Source organism: Macaca fascicularis, chromosome 6 (genome assembly GCF_037993035.2).
Source record: "Macaca fascicularis isolate 582-1 chromosome 6, T2T-MFA8v1.1".
NCBI classification, from domain to species: domain Eukaryota; kingdom Metazoa; phylum Chordata; class Mammalia; order Primates; family Cercopithecidae; genus Macaca; species Macaca fascicularis.
Window position 1 is genome coordinate 122,477,281 of NC_088380.1, and position 14,881 is coordinate 122,492,161.

The window sequence follows — 14,881 nt, forward strand, 5'->3', positions numbered from 1 at the left end:
GTAATTTGAACAGCCAGATAAATAATTCTGGCTGCCATTTATTAAATGGGTCTTTGGAACTATGCTGGGCCCTCGATCTAAATTGTTTAACTCAATTTTTATGATAATCCAGAAAAGTAGGTACTTTTATCTCTATCTGATAGTTCTGAGATTTAAAGGAGTGAAATGATACTTAAGGCCACAGAGCAGGGATTTGAAGCCACGTATGTCTTCCTGGTTTCAAAGCATGTATCCTCAACACAGTACTGTACTGTCTGTATAGGCAACCCATATTTTTTACCACTCCCTAGTTTACCAGAGGCACACTTAATGCTATCACAAACTTTTTTTTTCTTTTTTGCCCAGTATAATCTGCACATTTAGTAGGTTCTGCTGATCTTTTATAAACACATGTAAGTGAAGGGGAACTATTTAGACAGCATTTTTACCAGGATGGTCTTCTAACAGTTAAAAAAGGATGACTGCAACATGTAGGTAATCAATGGAACTAGAAAAATTAAGAAAGAAAAAATAAAGGCATACTGGAAATTGTATTCTGATTAGTAAATCTAATAATGATTTAAAATCGAGTAAGACCACTCCACATCATACACAAAAATCAATTTCAGATAAATTTGGTCCAAACTTGAAGAGTAAAATAATAAAGCTTTTGTTTTCTTCTGAGTGAATCTCTTTCCTGACCTTGCTGTAGGCCAAGATTCCTTAAAGTGGACATAAAACAATATTAACTAAAAAGAAAAAAACTGAAAAAATGGATTTTATTGGAATGGAAAATTTCTGCTCTTGGAATGAAAAGGCAAGCCACCGAACTGGCAAAGATATTTGTAATACATATGACAAAAGACCGTAGCTAGAATATATAAAGAATTCCTATACATCAATAAGAAAATACAGACCACTTGAATCCCAGCTACTCAGGTGTCTGAGGTGGAAAGATTGCTTGAGCCCAGGAGTTTGAGACCAGCCTGGGCAACATAGTGAGACCATGTTTAAGAAAAAATAATGATAAAAAGACCAATAGAAAATGAGCAGAAATCTTGAACAGGCTTTATGAAAATGGATATCTAAATGGGTAATACAGATGAAATGGTACACAGTCTTATATCAGAGAAGTACAAGTTAATATCATCATATACCACCACACACCGTTGAGTATGGTTAAAGTTAAAAGATGGGTAACATAAGGTGGTGACAAGGCTATAGAACTGCAGAAACTCTCATACACTGCTGTTTAAAGTCTAAGTGTGCATAATTGTTTTGAAAGTCTATTTGGCACTATATACTAAAGCTTAACCTACGCGACTCTTTGACCTAGGAGTTCTATTCTGAGTATATAATCAGTAGATATGTGTATATATATATGTTCACCAAAAGATGTGTAAGAAATGTTTCTAACAGTACTAATTGTAATGGCACCATACTGGAAACAACCCAAATTTATATCACCAGTAGAGTGGACACGTGATATTCTAATTCAATGGCATACTGTACAACTAAGAATGATTAGCTGTTGTATTATGTAATAACCTGAATAAATCTCACAAAGATAACAATGAAGAAGCCACTCACAAAAGAGCATATATCCTATGATCTCATTTTAATATGGTTCAGACATAGATAAAATGTATTCATAGTGTTAGAAAGTAGGGTATTGGTTACCTTTGATGGTTGATAGTGACTGATGGACTCTGAGAAGGCTTCTATAATGCTAGTAATGTTAAAACATGATTTGAGTGTTGATTATACAGAAAATTTATGTTATATGTTATGATTTTTGTACTTTTCTATGTGTATGTTACACTTAAGTAAAAATTTAAGCAGGGGGTAGAACTTAAATGGCTTTATTTCCCATAACTTTTAACTATGATTTTCTAAATAGGTATTCAAATGATTTCTAAGTTAAAGACTATTTTCAAAGTAAATATTTTCTTCTTTCTCAATGGAAATGTCACCAGTAACTTGAGTTGTTTCCAGAGCCCTGGTATCATCCCAGGCTGTCTAGTTTCTTTAAGCAGATGTGCCTATTAATAGGGGTCTAAAGCAAAACAGTAAGAAAAAGAACTTTCCCAACTATTTCATGAGGGCTGCCCTGGTAACAGCGAGAATTTTCTTCTTTTCACTCCTATTATTACTTGCTCCAAAAAGTTAATATATGTTCATTGCTTACTCTGTGTTCAAGCAGCATTACCCCATTCAGTCCTCATAACAGGAGTCTGTTGTATCAAAGAGGAAAAATGTATCTGAATTAGTTAGAATGAATAAAGTCATTTCAGGTACCGTGTCACCAGGGCCTTGAGGAGAAATAAATAAAGTTGGGAGTTTGGGTGGATACTAAATGATACTAATTTTTTACCTACCAAAAAATTAAACTAAAATCTCACTTGTGGCTGACCTGTTGTAAAAGGAAAATACAAGATGGTTTTTCGCCTCTACCCCCACAGTCACTCAATACAATACATCTGACACCAGATGTGTGGGAGTTTGTTCCCGACACACCAAGCAGTTCTCCTGCTGGATGTCCTATAATTCAGTGCTGACAGTGTCTATATGGGGATAGTATCAGATCCCATGACACAGTCCCACAAGGCTGCCCCCACTTCAGATGCCAGTTGCAAGTAGTAGGTTGTGACCTGTACTTCTGATTGAGTGATGGTAAATTGGGATTCTTGTGACCCCCCTACTCAGTTCGATTAATTTCCCAGAGCACTTTACAGAACTCAGGGAAACACATTTACCCACTTATTATAAAGAATATTACAAAGGATACAGATGGGTGGGACCCTCATGGAGAACCTCTGCTAGGGCAGTGTGGAAGGGAAATGTGGGGTCAGAGCCACCACACAGAGTCCGTACTGGGGCACTGCCTCATGGAGCTGTGAGAAGAGGGCCATCATCCTCCAGACCCCAGAATGATAGATCCACTGACAGCTTGCACTGTGTGCCTGGAAAAGCCATAGACGCTCAACACCAGCCTGTGAAAGCAGCCAGGAGGGAGACTGTACCCTGCAAAGCCACAGGGTTGGAGCTGCCCAAGGCTGTGGGAGCCCACTTCTTGCGTCAGTGTGACCTGGATGTGAGATATGGAGTCAAAGGAGATCATTTTGGAGCTTTAAGATTTGACTCCCCCACTGGATTTCAGATTTGCATGCACCCTAATAATTCAACCAAAAAATGGGCAAAAGATTTGAATAGACATTTCTCAAAAGAAGACATACAAATGCCAAACAGGCACGTGAAAAGGTGCTCAACATCATTGATCATCAGAGAAATGTAAATCAAAACTGCAGTAAGATATCATCTCATCCCAGTTAAAATGTCTTATATGCAAAGTCAGGCAATAATAAATGCTGGCAAGGTTGTGGAGAAAAGGGAACTCTTGTACACTTGGTGAGAACGTAAATTAGCACAACCACCATGGGGAGCAGTTTGGAGGTTCCTCAAAAAACTAAAAATAGAGCTACCATAGGATCCAGCTCACTGCTGGGTATATATTCAAAAGAAAAGAAATCAGTATATCAAAGAGATGTCTGCACTCCCATATTTGTTGCAGCTCTGTGTAGAATATCCAAGATTTGGAAGCAACCTAAGCGTTCATCAGCAGATGAATAATAGATAAAGAAAATGCGGTACATATACACAATGGAGTACTAGCAAAAAGAATGATATTGTCATTTGCAACAACATGGATGGATAGAACTGGAGATCATTATGTTAAGTGAAAGAAGCCAGACACAGAAAGACAAATATTGTATGTTCTTACTTAATTTTAGGATCTAAAAATCAAAACAATTGAAGTCATGGACATAGAGAGTAGAAGGATGGTTACGAGAGACTTGGAAGGGTAGTGGGGGGCTGGAGAAAGGTGGAGATGATTAATGGATACAAAAAAATAGAACGAATAAGACCTACTATTTGATAGCTCATTATGGTGATTATAGTCAATGATCATTGAATTGTACATTCAAAAATAAGTAAAAATGTATAATTGGATTGTTTGTAGCATAAAAGATAAATGCTTGAGGGAATGGATACCCCATTTTCTTTGAAGTGATTATTGTGCATTGCATGCCTGTATCAAAACATTTCATGTACCCCACAGATGTGTATACCTACTGTGTACCCACAGAAATTAAAATAAATTATAGCTAGACAAAATTAACTATATATATTAACTATAATAATTTTGTTGTCACCTCCTTGTGGTGAGGTCAAGTGTTTTGAGTATCTGCTTAAATTGCTATGTCCTGCTAATTGCTATGTCCCCATGAGCAAAAAGTAATCTCTCCTGGTTCTTATGTATTTTTCATCATGTTTACTCAATATCGTAATCCTTGAATAACACCATGGTAACTCCCATACCAAGTGCCACTAGTGATGGTAGAAGTGCCCCCAAGAAGCAGAGAATGTCATGACATTACCAGCAAAAGTTGAATCACTTGATATGTACCTTAGATTGAGATCTGCAGCTGTGGTTGCTTTCCATTTCAAGATAAGTGGATCCAGCATACAGACCGTTGAACAGCAAGAAAAGGAGATTTTTGGGAAATTTCATGAAGTCGTACCCCAGCAGGCATGAAAACATTATTTCACATATTTTGTGAAATATGAAATATGTGTTAATTAACTATGTCATTGGTAAGGCTTCCATCAACAGTAAACTATTAGTAGATTTGGGGAATTCAAAGTTATGCATGAATTTTCAGCTGCCTGGAGGGTTGGAGTCCCAAACTCTATGTTGTTCAAGGATGAACTGTAGTTACATGTCCACTTAGCCATCTAACATTGATGCCAGGAAGGAACCTTGGATTGTGGATGTGTAGAAAGGTGCCCTACATAGGAGCAACTATAGCAAGAAGCCTTTTGTTTACATTTTACTCCTTTCCCCATAGGATCACCTGTGAATAGTGGGATGACTATTCATTTCAATAAACTAGGGATAGTCCTGGTTTATAGCTGTTGTTCCAGGCTGTTATTACATTATGATGATATTGCATCCTATTATATAATTTAGTATTAATAGCTGTTTCTTTTTACTTTTAATACTGCCCCATTTGGGATGATAAATTGTATGGTCACTTTATCTGAAATTACCACTGAAAGGGGTGGTGAGAATAGAAATGGGAATAGAATAGTTGGTGACAACTATGCAGTGTGGAATTTAAGAGACTGATTTTTGAAGGTTTGCATCAGGGATCATCAAGACCATCTCAATCATTTACTAGGATGCACTGGACTCAGAAGTTGCTATATTCATGCTATTGTTTATTATAGTGAAAGGATACAGAGTAAAGTCAGCAAAGGCACATGGGATGAAGTCTGGAAGACTCCAGTTGCAAGCTGTCAGGTGTTCCTTTCTACTGGAGTTACACAGGACATGTTTAATTTCCCCAAAAATATGTGATAATGTGTACAGAGTATTCCCAACCAGGGAAGTTTACCCTGGGGGTCAGTCACATAGGTATGTCATGCCTGCATGACTGACCTTGGCTACTTAAGCTTCAGATCCTCAGAGAAAAAGCTTATATTCACTGTAAATCAACATTATTAACATAAAGTCTCTGCTCATACTGGTACAGCATGGCCCAAGACCTCCAGCACACAAAAACACTCTAATCGGACAACTTTCTGAAAGGTCGGAGCTTAGTTCTCAGGAGCTGGCCAAGGGCTAGTCCTGAAAACAGTCCATTTATGGGAATGTGCAGAGTTTGAACAATGCAAGCTTGTTGAGATGACTCTTTTCCACACGATGTCATACAGGTTACTCAGTTTAGAGTTTGTACCCAGGTAAGTCTGATGCCAAGGTCTGTGCTTTTTCCATAAGTAGTTTTTAGTGGTCTTTTATACTGATTTGATAATTAAAAGTTACTGGCTACATTAGATATAGTAGGGAGTTGGACTGTGCCTCACCTCTCTTGATAGATATTTCCTAATGAGCTTTCTTCCCCCACTCACGTCAAAATAAGGAGACTTAGTTGAGTATTTTTAAGTGATTTTGTAAGAAGTGGTGCTAAGACTTTCTAGTTTTAGTGATTTTCAAAAAAAGTTTATTTTGTTTTCTATACTTACGTATTGAAAAGTAGTTTATCTGTAGTTAAACTTGGTATTTTTAGGACTCTATTCTTTTTTTACTTTTTTTATATTTAATACAATTTTTAGTTTGAAAAAGATAAATGTATTATACAAAATTTTAGTTCATAATTAAGAATTGCCTTCCTTATAGATAACAGGTTTGAATAAATTTAAACAGTCTCAAAACCTTTTTTCTTTTTCCATAGGTATTTGTGGAAACATTAGACAAATGTTTTGAAAATGTCTGTGAACTGGATTTGATTTTCCATGTAGACAAGGTACTATTTCTATTGTCACATCTAAGCTTTTTTTAAAAAAAACATTAACTTACAATTGTCATAGCAAAAGTGGCTTTAATGAATAATTCTATTTTTTTCTTTTATTTTATTCTTTTATTATTCAGTTCATAAATTGTTTTTACTATGAGCCAGGCTTTGTGCTTGGTGGAGAAGATTCAGATCCTTCCTTTAGAGGAGTTCACATCTATGGGCGGAAACAGTGGCATTAACAAATAATAATAGTATGTACAGGATGTCAATGGGGACACAGCTGAACCACTTACCTCTCCCTAGGAGACTGTGAAGGGAGGAAATTACATTTAAACTGGATTTTTAAGGGATTAGTAGATATTTCATACATAGAAAAGGAGAGGATGGTCCTACTGGCAGAGATACAAAATATAGGCCTTTTTGTGAGGAGGGACTGATATTGATCAACAGGCCTAATTTAAAAGAACCATTAATGCCATGACTTTGAACTTTATTGTGAGGCAATTTTTTTAAACAGGTTTTTACTGACATTATTATTGCTTTGTTTGTATATATTTTTGATAGAATGATTTTTTCTTGTGTTATGGAGATTGGATTGATAGGTTGAGAAATTAAACACAGGGAAGTCAATTAAGAGTTTATTGCAGTAGTCCAGAAAGAAATGACTAAGATACTACCATGAGGTTTGAAAGAAGGTAAGACACTAAGATGAGGTTTGGGAGAAGGTAGAAGTGATAGGATTTGATGGCTTATTGAAAGCTGGAGGTGAGAGAAAGAATGACAGATTTCTACCAGTATTGGTTGATATTTGTGATACGGAACTTAGGAGGAAGAGATTCCACTTGCACTATGTGCAGATTTTATTCTGTATTAAGTTTGTATAATCTAAGAGATTCTTTATGAGTGATTCAACTATTGAATAAGATAGTCTGAAAATTTTAGCAAAAAAAAAAATGCTGTGTGATTTTTAAAAATTGGCTTTATTGAGGCATAATTTACAGGTGTTAAAAGTCAACAGGTTTAAGCTTACAAAACTAAGATTTGACAAGTGTGTATAGTACATGTAACCAGCATCACAATCAAAGTACAAGGCATGAATTTCATTATTTGTGAATGTCAAAAAAATGCTTTTCTCTTTAGCCAATATTCTAGATCATATCTCTCATTTACCAAGTGATTTGATTTTATAAATTAATTCACTTTGGACAGAGTACTTAAACATGATATGTTTATGAGTCTGTTTTTAGTGTTCTGCTGTTTTTCTCTAATTACTATGTCTAATGCTTTTTCACACTTACAACGACTCTTGTTATTTTTAGTCATTAGGGTTCACAATACTCAAAATTATGTTTTGAAGACCAGGTGCAAGTGCTCATGTCTGTAATCCCAGTACTTTGGGAGGCTGAGGTCGGAGGATTGCTTGAGCCCAGGAGTTTAAGGCCATCCTGGGCAAAATGGCAAAACCCAGTCTCTACAAAAAATACAAAAATTAGCCAGGTGTGGTGTTATGCATCTGTAGTGCTAGCTGGTTGGGAGGCTAAGGAGGGAGGATCACCTGAGCCCGGGGAGGTTGAGGCTGCAGTGAGCCATGATTGTGCCACTGAACTTCAGCCTGGGTGACGGAGTGAGACCCTGTCTCAAAAAAGAAAAAAATTTATGTTTTGATACATGATTAAAATTTTTAGAAAGCTGTGTTTTAAAATGACTGCTGAGAGGTCATCATTAGCTTATATAAACACATTTACCATCTTTTAAGAAAATTGAGGACTGTGTTGTAAAATGTGGTGGTAAGAATAAGGTTCTTGTATTTTTTTACTAGAGAAAGAGAATAAAAATTTCGAAGAAAATTAAGCTGTACTCATCTGCAACTTCCATACATGATACAAAATGTTTTTAAAACTTCTATTTCTCATTAGTATGCATTCATTTTAGAAAAATCAGAAAATACAGATGAGAAAAATATGTGAAAATCATCCCTATCCCAGAGATTGCCTAGTGTTAACATTTTAGAATATGTATAGTTCTTGATTTTACATCTTTAAACAAATGCATCTTTAAAACAGTAAAGATGGAATCATACAATATGTATTTTGTGTAGCCTGTTCATTTTACACAACACTATATCACTATTTTAGAACCTGCCAAAATTAACTGTCTCTCTTTTCTCTGGGCTAAGATCTTGTTTTATTTTTTCAAGGCAAGGAGACAAAAGTTTTGGGATACCAAGAGTCGGAGATCAAATAAGTATTTCCTTCCTATTCTCCAAGACAATGCTAACTTTGCTTTCAGCCCTTTGATGAAAATTATTTTCAACTTAAAAAATATATATTTATTTTTAAATTTCAACTTTTAAGCTGCTCTGGACCTTCCAGCAGTAGGAATCTTCTGAGTGACTCAGCTCACATTTTCTTTTTTTTTTTTTGAGATGGAGCCTCACTCTGTCACCCAGGTTGGAGTGCAGTGGTGCGATCTCGGCTCACTGCAAGCTCTGCCTCTCAGGTTCACGCCATTCTCCTGCCTCAGCCTCCCGAGTAGCTGGGACTACAGGCACCCACCACCACACCTGGCTAATTTTTTTGTATTTTTTTTAGTAGAGATGGGATTTCACAGTGTTAGTCAGGATGGTCTTGATCTCCTGACCTCGTGAGCCACCTGCCTCAGCCTCCCAAAGTGCTGGGATTACAGGCGTGAGCCACCACGCCCAGTAACGGCTCACATTTTCTTAAAGGCAAGACCCAGAGAGGTTTACACACAACCCTCAGACTGCTTCTGGGTCACAACTGAGTAGATGAAAAGAGAAAGTTGTAGAGAATACCCCTTCTGTTATCAGTCAGGATGAGTTAATTTATGCTGCAGTAATAAACATGGAAATGTTAAGCCCGTGAAACAAAAAAGGGTTATTTCCTATTCACGCAGTATTTTTATCGTATTCCACATGCTGTCATTTTGGGATCCATGGTAACAGAGCTGCCACTATCCAGAACGTTGTTAGTTTCTATGTCAGAAAAAAAGTTTTCATTGGGTAAATTTATCTGCTTTTCAGGGTATCACAGATGATAATTGTACCAAATATTTTGCCACTACAGACATGCATCAGTAACTTCCTAGCCTCAAATACAACAGTTTCCATGGGGCCAACCGTCCAACCTGTAAACCACTGTCACACATTTTCTTTTATCGTGGTTGTTACCGGTTTCTTTTTATAAATCTTTACATGCTAATAGCTGTATCAATCACATAGGCTAGTGTGGTCACCCTGAAGTAGTGGGACAGACCCGCCCCTACTCACAGTTGGTTTGCATGTAGAGACTAACAATGTCACAGGTGCCCCAAGAGGGTTGGAAAAGGTTTATTACTCACATAATGAGGCTTTCTGGAGAAAGCAGAGAACAACACCGGGCTTGGGTTTTCTGGTGGTTTGGTGGTGGGAATGGGGTGAGGATTTCTGCATGTGGGCCAGGTCTTAGCTAGTCTGAACTTTCCACTAGTGTAAAGGAAGGAGCACCCAGACCTTCTTAACAGCTTGCCCAGATATGAGGCAGAAGAGGAATGGGGACTAGTAGAACTTGAAGGCTGTGAGCAGAGAAACATCAAAAATGGAGTCAGACCCATTATCACGTACAGCTAAGTTATGGTGTGGTTATTACCCCTAAAATCCTAAAATATGAATAATTCAGTATGTTTCTTTCTTAGACTACATGTTTATTGTGGATTTGCTGGGAGGAGCTGCTGAGTTATCTGCCCATTTCCTGTATAGTGTGACTTCAATTGGGTGGCCCCTTGTTGTTGCCCATATTGGAACAAAGCATCCAAATCCAAGGCAAAATGAGACAGCTAAAGGGCTTGATTTGGAGGATGTATGACTTTGATAATGACAGCTATTAATATACTCTGTTCTCCTCTCTGCATTCCCCCACTTGCCTCCACAAGTGATTAGTGTAGAGATCTGATTGGAGGCCCAAGTGTCTTTCCTACCCTTGAGGCTGAGAGAATGAAGACTTAAGAGCAGAGTGTTTTCCTCCAACCTGGTCCCTCTTGAGGATTTTGATAGCCTGGTCTTTAACCACAGGCACAGAATGAGAGACTCCTTTTACTTTCACCAAATAAAGGAGCTAGTCATTAATAATATCTTGGAGGCCAGCCCTGAGCACATTAAACCAATAGGAAAAAAAGCACTGCCATCTGAACAAGAAAGATGGACACATTGAACAATCAGAAATTACGCTCCATGGAAAAGAACTACTGGAGAAGATAGAGTAACACTTGAAATTTTATTATTTTAAAATTTATTTATTTTGGTATGATTGGGGTCTTGCTGTGTTGCCCAGGCTGCTCTTGAACTCCTGGCCTCAAGTGATCCTCCTGCCTTGGCCTCCCAAAGCATTGGGATTGCAGGTGTGAGCCACCACCTGGCCTCTCACTTGAAATTTTAAAATGATTTAAAAAGTACTTAGGATTTGGAAAAGTCTTATTGGGCTTGAAAAGAGTTTTTCAGACTGAAAAGTTTTAAAGACGGTGGTCACAATTGAGGCTTGAATTAAAGGTAGAAGATCAAGTGTAGGAAATTATCTCAAAGCATAAGACTGAAAGATAGAAAACATGAAGAAGATAAGAGACTTTGAAGGATGCATTTAACATGTATTATACAAGTACTTGGAGGGTCATATCCAATTGAGAGAAAAAAGAATGAGGAAGAATTAAAGTATTTTAGTAGGAAAACAAGGTCTCAGTGATCTAGAAAGACTTGATATTTGTTTTATAAATAATAACAAAGTCATTTAAGAGGGAGAGATATTTATTAATGGGAAGTATAAGCACAGTAGAGTCTCATATTTAAAAGGAAGAGAATAGTGTAATAAAATTAGATCAAACTAACAAATATTGGGAGAAAAGAGAAAGTATAATTAAAGGTAGAAATAATATTCAATACACTAAAAGTACATTGAATGAAATAATTCATTGAAGACAAAGATGGGTTTAAATAAAAGGCACAGTTTATATAGGAAAGGCCAGATAAATTCTAGAGTGTTTTTTTTTTATATTTACCAATTTTCATAACTGGTTGCTTTTCTAATATCCACCAAAAAAGATCATTTAAGTTTTTTAGTATCCTATGACAAAAATATTTTAATGTATTTGATTTGTTTAAGTCAATTGCAGACATTATTTTCTTTTATGTTCAAGTTGCCCATCTTTCTAGGAGCCCTGATGCCTTTGTGTTGGAGATAGTATATAGTAACCACAGTCTAGAGGTGCTCATAATTATGAAGCTGCTCATTGTTTCTTGGCCTTTTCAATGAATAGAGCATCTTAAATATTTTATGCTCCAGCCCTCAAGTCAGCCATTTCTCCAAGGAACTCTGGCTTCTTTCAGTGGAGAATGATGTTTAGAAATGACGATTTGGGCACTGTGTTTGCTCATTGTTGCTGGGGTGACATGACTCCTGGTTCTTAGTGAACTGAACTGGGAAATAGATGTGTGTATACACACACAGCTGTTTCTAGATCTTGATATGTATATTAAAAGTCATTGACCACTTCTTAATACCTCAGAATCTAGTACAATACTATAGAATTTCTTCTGGCTTTCTCATTTTCCATATTTGCAACTTGCTTCTCTGACAGAGATCAGTGAGAGATCTCTTTATACAAATATATGTCTAATAGTTAATGTTGATTCACTGTTTTAAATTTTTATATTTTTGTTCGTTTGCTCTTACCAATACAGTTTCATTTGTCACCAGTCTCTTTTATGGTTTTCCTAACTTAATTTCTCATTCTTTCCTGACTCTAACTTTCAATTCTTTATTTTCTTGCAGAACTGCAAAAATTAATGTATATAATATGTTCTCATTTGTGTAAATTAGATATGCATATACACATGTATAACAAGTATGTGCACAGCAAGTTTTCTAGGATACCTAAGATATAGCTGCCTGATTAGCTTTGGATAAGGGACCTCATAACGGATGCAGAGTGTGGTAGAGACTATTGTTGTTCATACATAAGTTTCTGTGTGAACTTTTAGTCATTTGCCTATATTCTTTTTTTTTTAAGTTATGATAGTTTTCAAAACACTGTGATGTCTGGTTTGGTTTGGTTGGCTAGGAAAAGTAATTTATATAAATTTGTCTTCGTAATTTTTGCATGAGGTATCCATATTTCCAAAATGAAAAATAGTAAATAATGATTTTTTTTTTTTTTTTTTTTTTTGAGACAGGGTCTCACTCTGTTGCCCAGGCTAGAGGGCAGTACTGTGATTTTGGCTCATTGCACCCTCCGCTTCCCAGGCTCAGGCAGTCCTCCTGGGTCAGCCTTCCGAGTAACTGGAAGTACAGACGTGAGGCACTATGCCTGGTTAATTTTCTGCATTTTTTGTAAAGACAGGGTTTTACCATATTGCCAGTGATCTGTCCACCTCATCCTCCCAAAGTGTTGGGATTACAGGTGTGAGCCACCATACCCAGCCTCCAGGGATATTTTTAAAATTATGAATAAGTTTGCATGAAATCTTACAAAGAAATTTAAATCAAATAATATATATTTAACTCCTAAAAAGAATTCGTTGAAAAAAAAAAATTACTTTATAATACTTAGTAGTTCTATGCTAAGCACTTACATGAATTATTTATGTAATTGTTATGGTAATTCTATGAGGTGCCTATATTATTGCTGTCTCTATTTTGTAAATAAGGTAACAGACTCAGAGAGCTGAAGTAACTGCTCAAAGGCTACAAGTAATAAGTGGTAGAGCCAGTATTCATGCTTATCTAATTTTGGAGTCTCCGTTTCTAACCTTACCACATTATTTAAAAATATATATATATAGCAGAGTAGATTCTTCTGTGAAATGTAATTCAGCTCTGAATTGTTGATTTCTTTGATCCAATAATACCTTATGAAAAGACATGAAGTTATATTTTTACTTCCCAATGGAAGACACCATTTTTAGTCATTATAAGATGTATTTATGAGAAGAAATCTGAGTATTACATGTGTAGAGGATTTGGGGGTAAAAGCACTATTAAAGTACCCACAATTTTAAAAATTCTAGCTTTTTCCAATCTAGAGCCTGTTAGAAGTACTGTGTTACATTGCTTCATTAAGTACAATGAGTAAAATAACAACCTAATTATTGTTGGCTACGAATCTGGCATAAAAGACCCTTATAAATCATATTTTAGTATTAAACTTGACATAATAAGAATGGTAGTTAATATTTACTAGTCATTTACTTTGTTTTGAGTACTGCGTTGGATTACCTTATTCCTTTCAACAGTCCTATGAAGCTAGTACTATTGTTTTTGTTTTATAGCCTATTAAGCTCATTAACTTAATGTTTTATAGCCTATTAACTTAAGGGGGTTATATAACTGCCTAGGACTTCACAGTAGTGATGAAAGTGGATTATGAGCCCTTACTCCAAGTTGTTTTTACCACTCATACATTTAATATAGATGAAGTGGTATTTGAAACAAAAAGTGAATCATGAAACTTCTTTTTAGTCAGTTTTCTTTATGGGTATATGTTCTTTTATTTCCTTTAGGTTCACAATATTCTTGCAGAAATGGTGATGGGGGGAATGGTATTGGAGACAAACATGAATGAGATTGTTACACAAATTGATGCACAAAATAAGCTGGAAAAATCTGAGGTAAGAATGGAAAATGCTATAGTTAAGAAAGGTTCTAAGCATGATGACAGATTACGCATGATTTGTAGCTTTCACTGTTTGTCCTTCAGTATCACCCTTTAGGTTCAGCCGTTATGCTCATTCAGTTTTTAAAAAATTGAATATACACATATTAGTATGCTAAAGGTTCTGTGACTATTATCTGCCAAACCGCTTTGTGTATTCTTCTTTTAGCCACAGTCATAGCTGCCTTGGGTAATAAGCACAATTCCAAATCTTATTGCTTAAAAGAATTATCTGAATAATGGAATCTAATATTTGCTTTGTAAAACATCAGTAATTATCAAGGAAGTCTTAGAACTAATATTTTAAAGATATATAAATTTTGTGTTACAAAACTACTTCTGGAAAGGGCAGGGACAGGAAATGGAATTCTTATAAGGAAGTAAGTAATGTTTCAAATTATAAATAAATGCCTAGCATGTTTGAGTTCACATTCAAAAAAGAAATTCAATACCTTAATCTTTTAATTCTAGATCTTTCCCTAAGATTTCACTGACAAGTTAGTTAAGTCACATATTTTAGACATTGGTACATAAATATCCGTGGTTTTTATTGCATTCTATAGGATTGGTTTGTTATACTTAGCTAACTTTCTGCTGTTAGATTCAACCTTAGATTGGATAAATGAGGAACAACCAGCACTTTAGCATTGTATAAAAACCCTACTTCAGAATTTTAGTGACTCTTCCCTCAAGCACTAGTCTGAATATCAGTAGCAGGTGCTGTAGCTGAGCCGCCCGGGTTCACATTATTTGGGTTGTTTATTACCCTAGCAGAGGTTTAGAAAGAGCAATAGTTTTATCACTTGAGGTCAGGAGTTCGAGACTGGCCTGGCCAACATGGTGAA

At 36.0% G+C, this 14,881-nt stretch overlaps 1 protein-coding gene across 19 annotated transcripts in view; it reads left to right on the plus strand.

Annotated features, from left to right (window-relative positions):
* AP3S1 (adaptor related protein complex 3 subunit sigma 1) overlaps positions 1–14,881 on the plus strand; it is a 158,326-nt gene that overhangs the window by 45,888 nt on the left and 97,557 nt on the right. For 13 of the 19 annotated variants that reach the window (XR_012414023.1, XR_010587573.2, XR_010587572.1 and 10 more), the window contains 2 exons: positions 6,276–6,347; positions 13,885–13,992. Coding sequence is in view for 15 of the 19 variants with exons in the window: in XM_073994079.1 (XP_073850180.1) it covers positions 6,276–6,347; positions 13,885–13,992 (180 nt within the window). In the remaining 4 variants the exon portion in view is untranslated. The remainder of the gene's footprint in view (positions 1–6,275; positions 6,348–13,884; positions 13,993–14,881) is intronic. The other 6 variants (XR_012414024.1, XM_073994082.1, XM_073994080.1 and 3 more) reach the window with 1 other exon arrangement.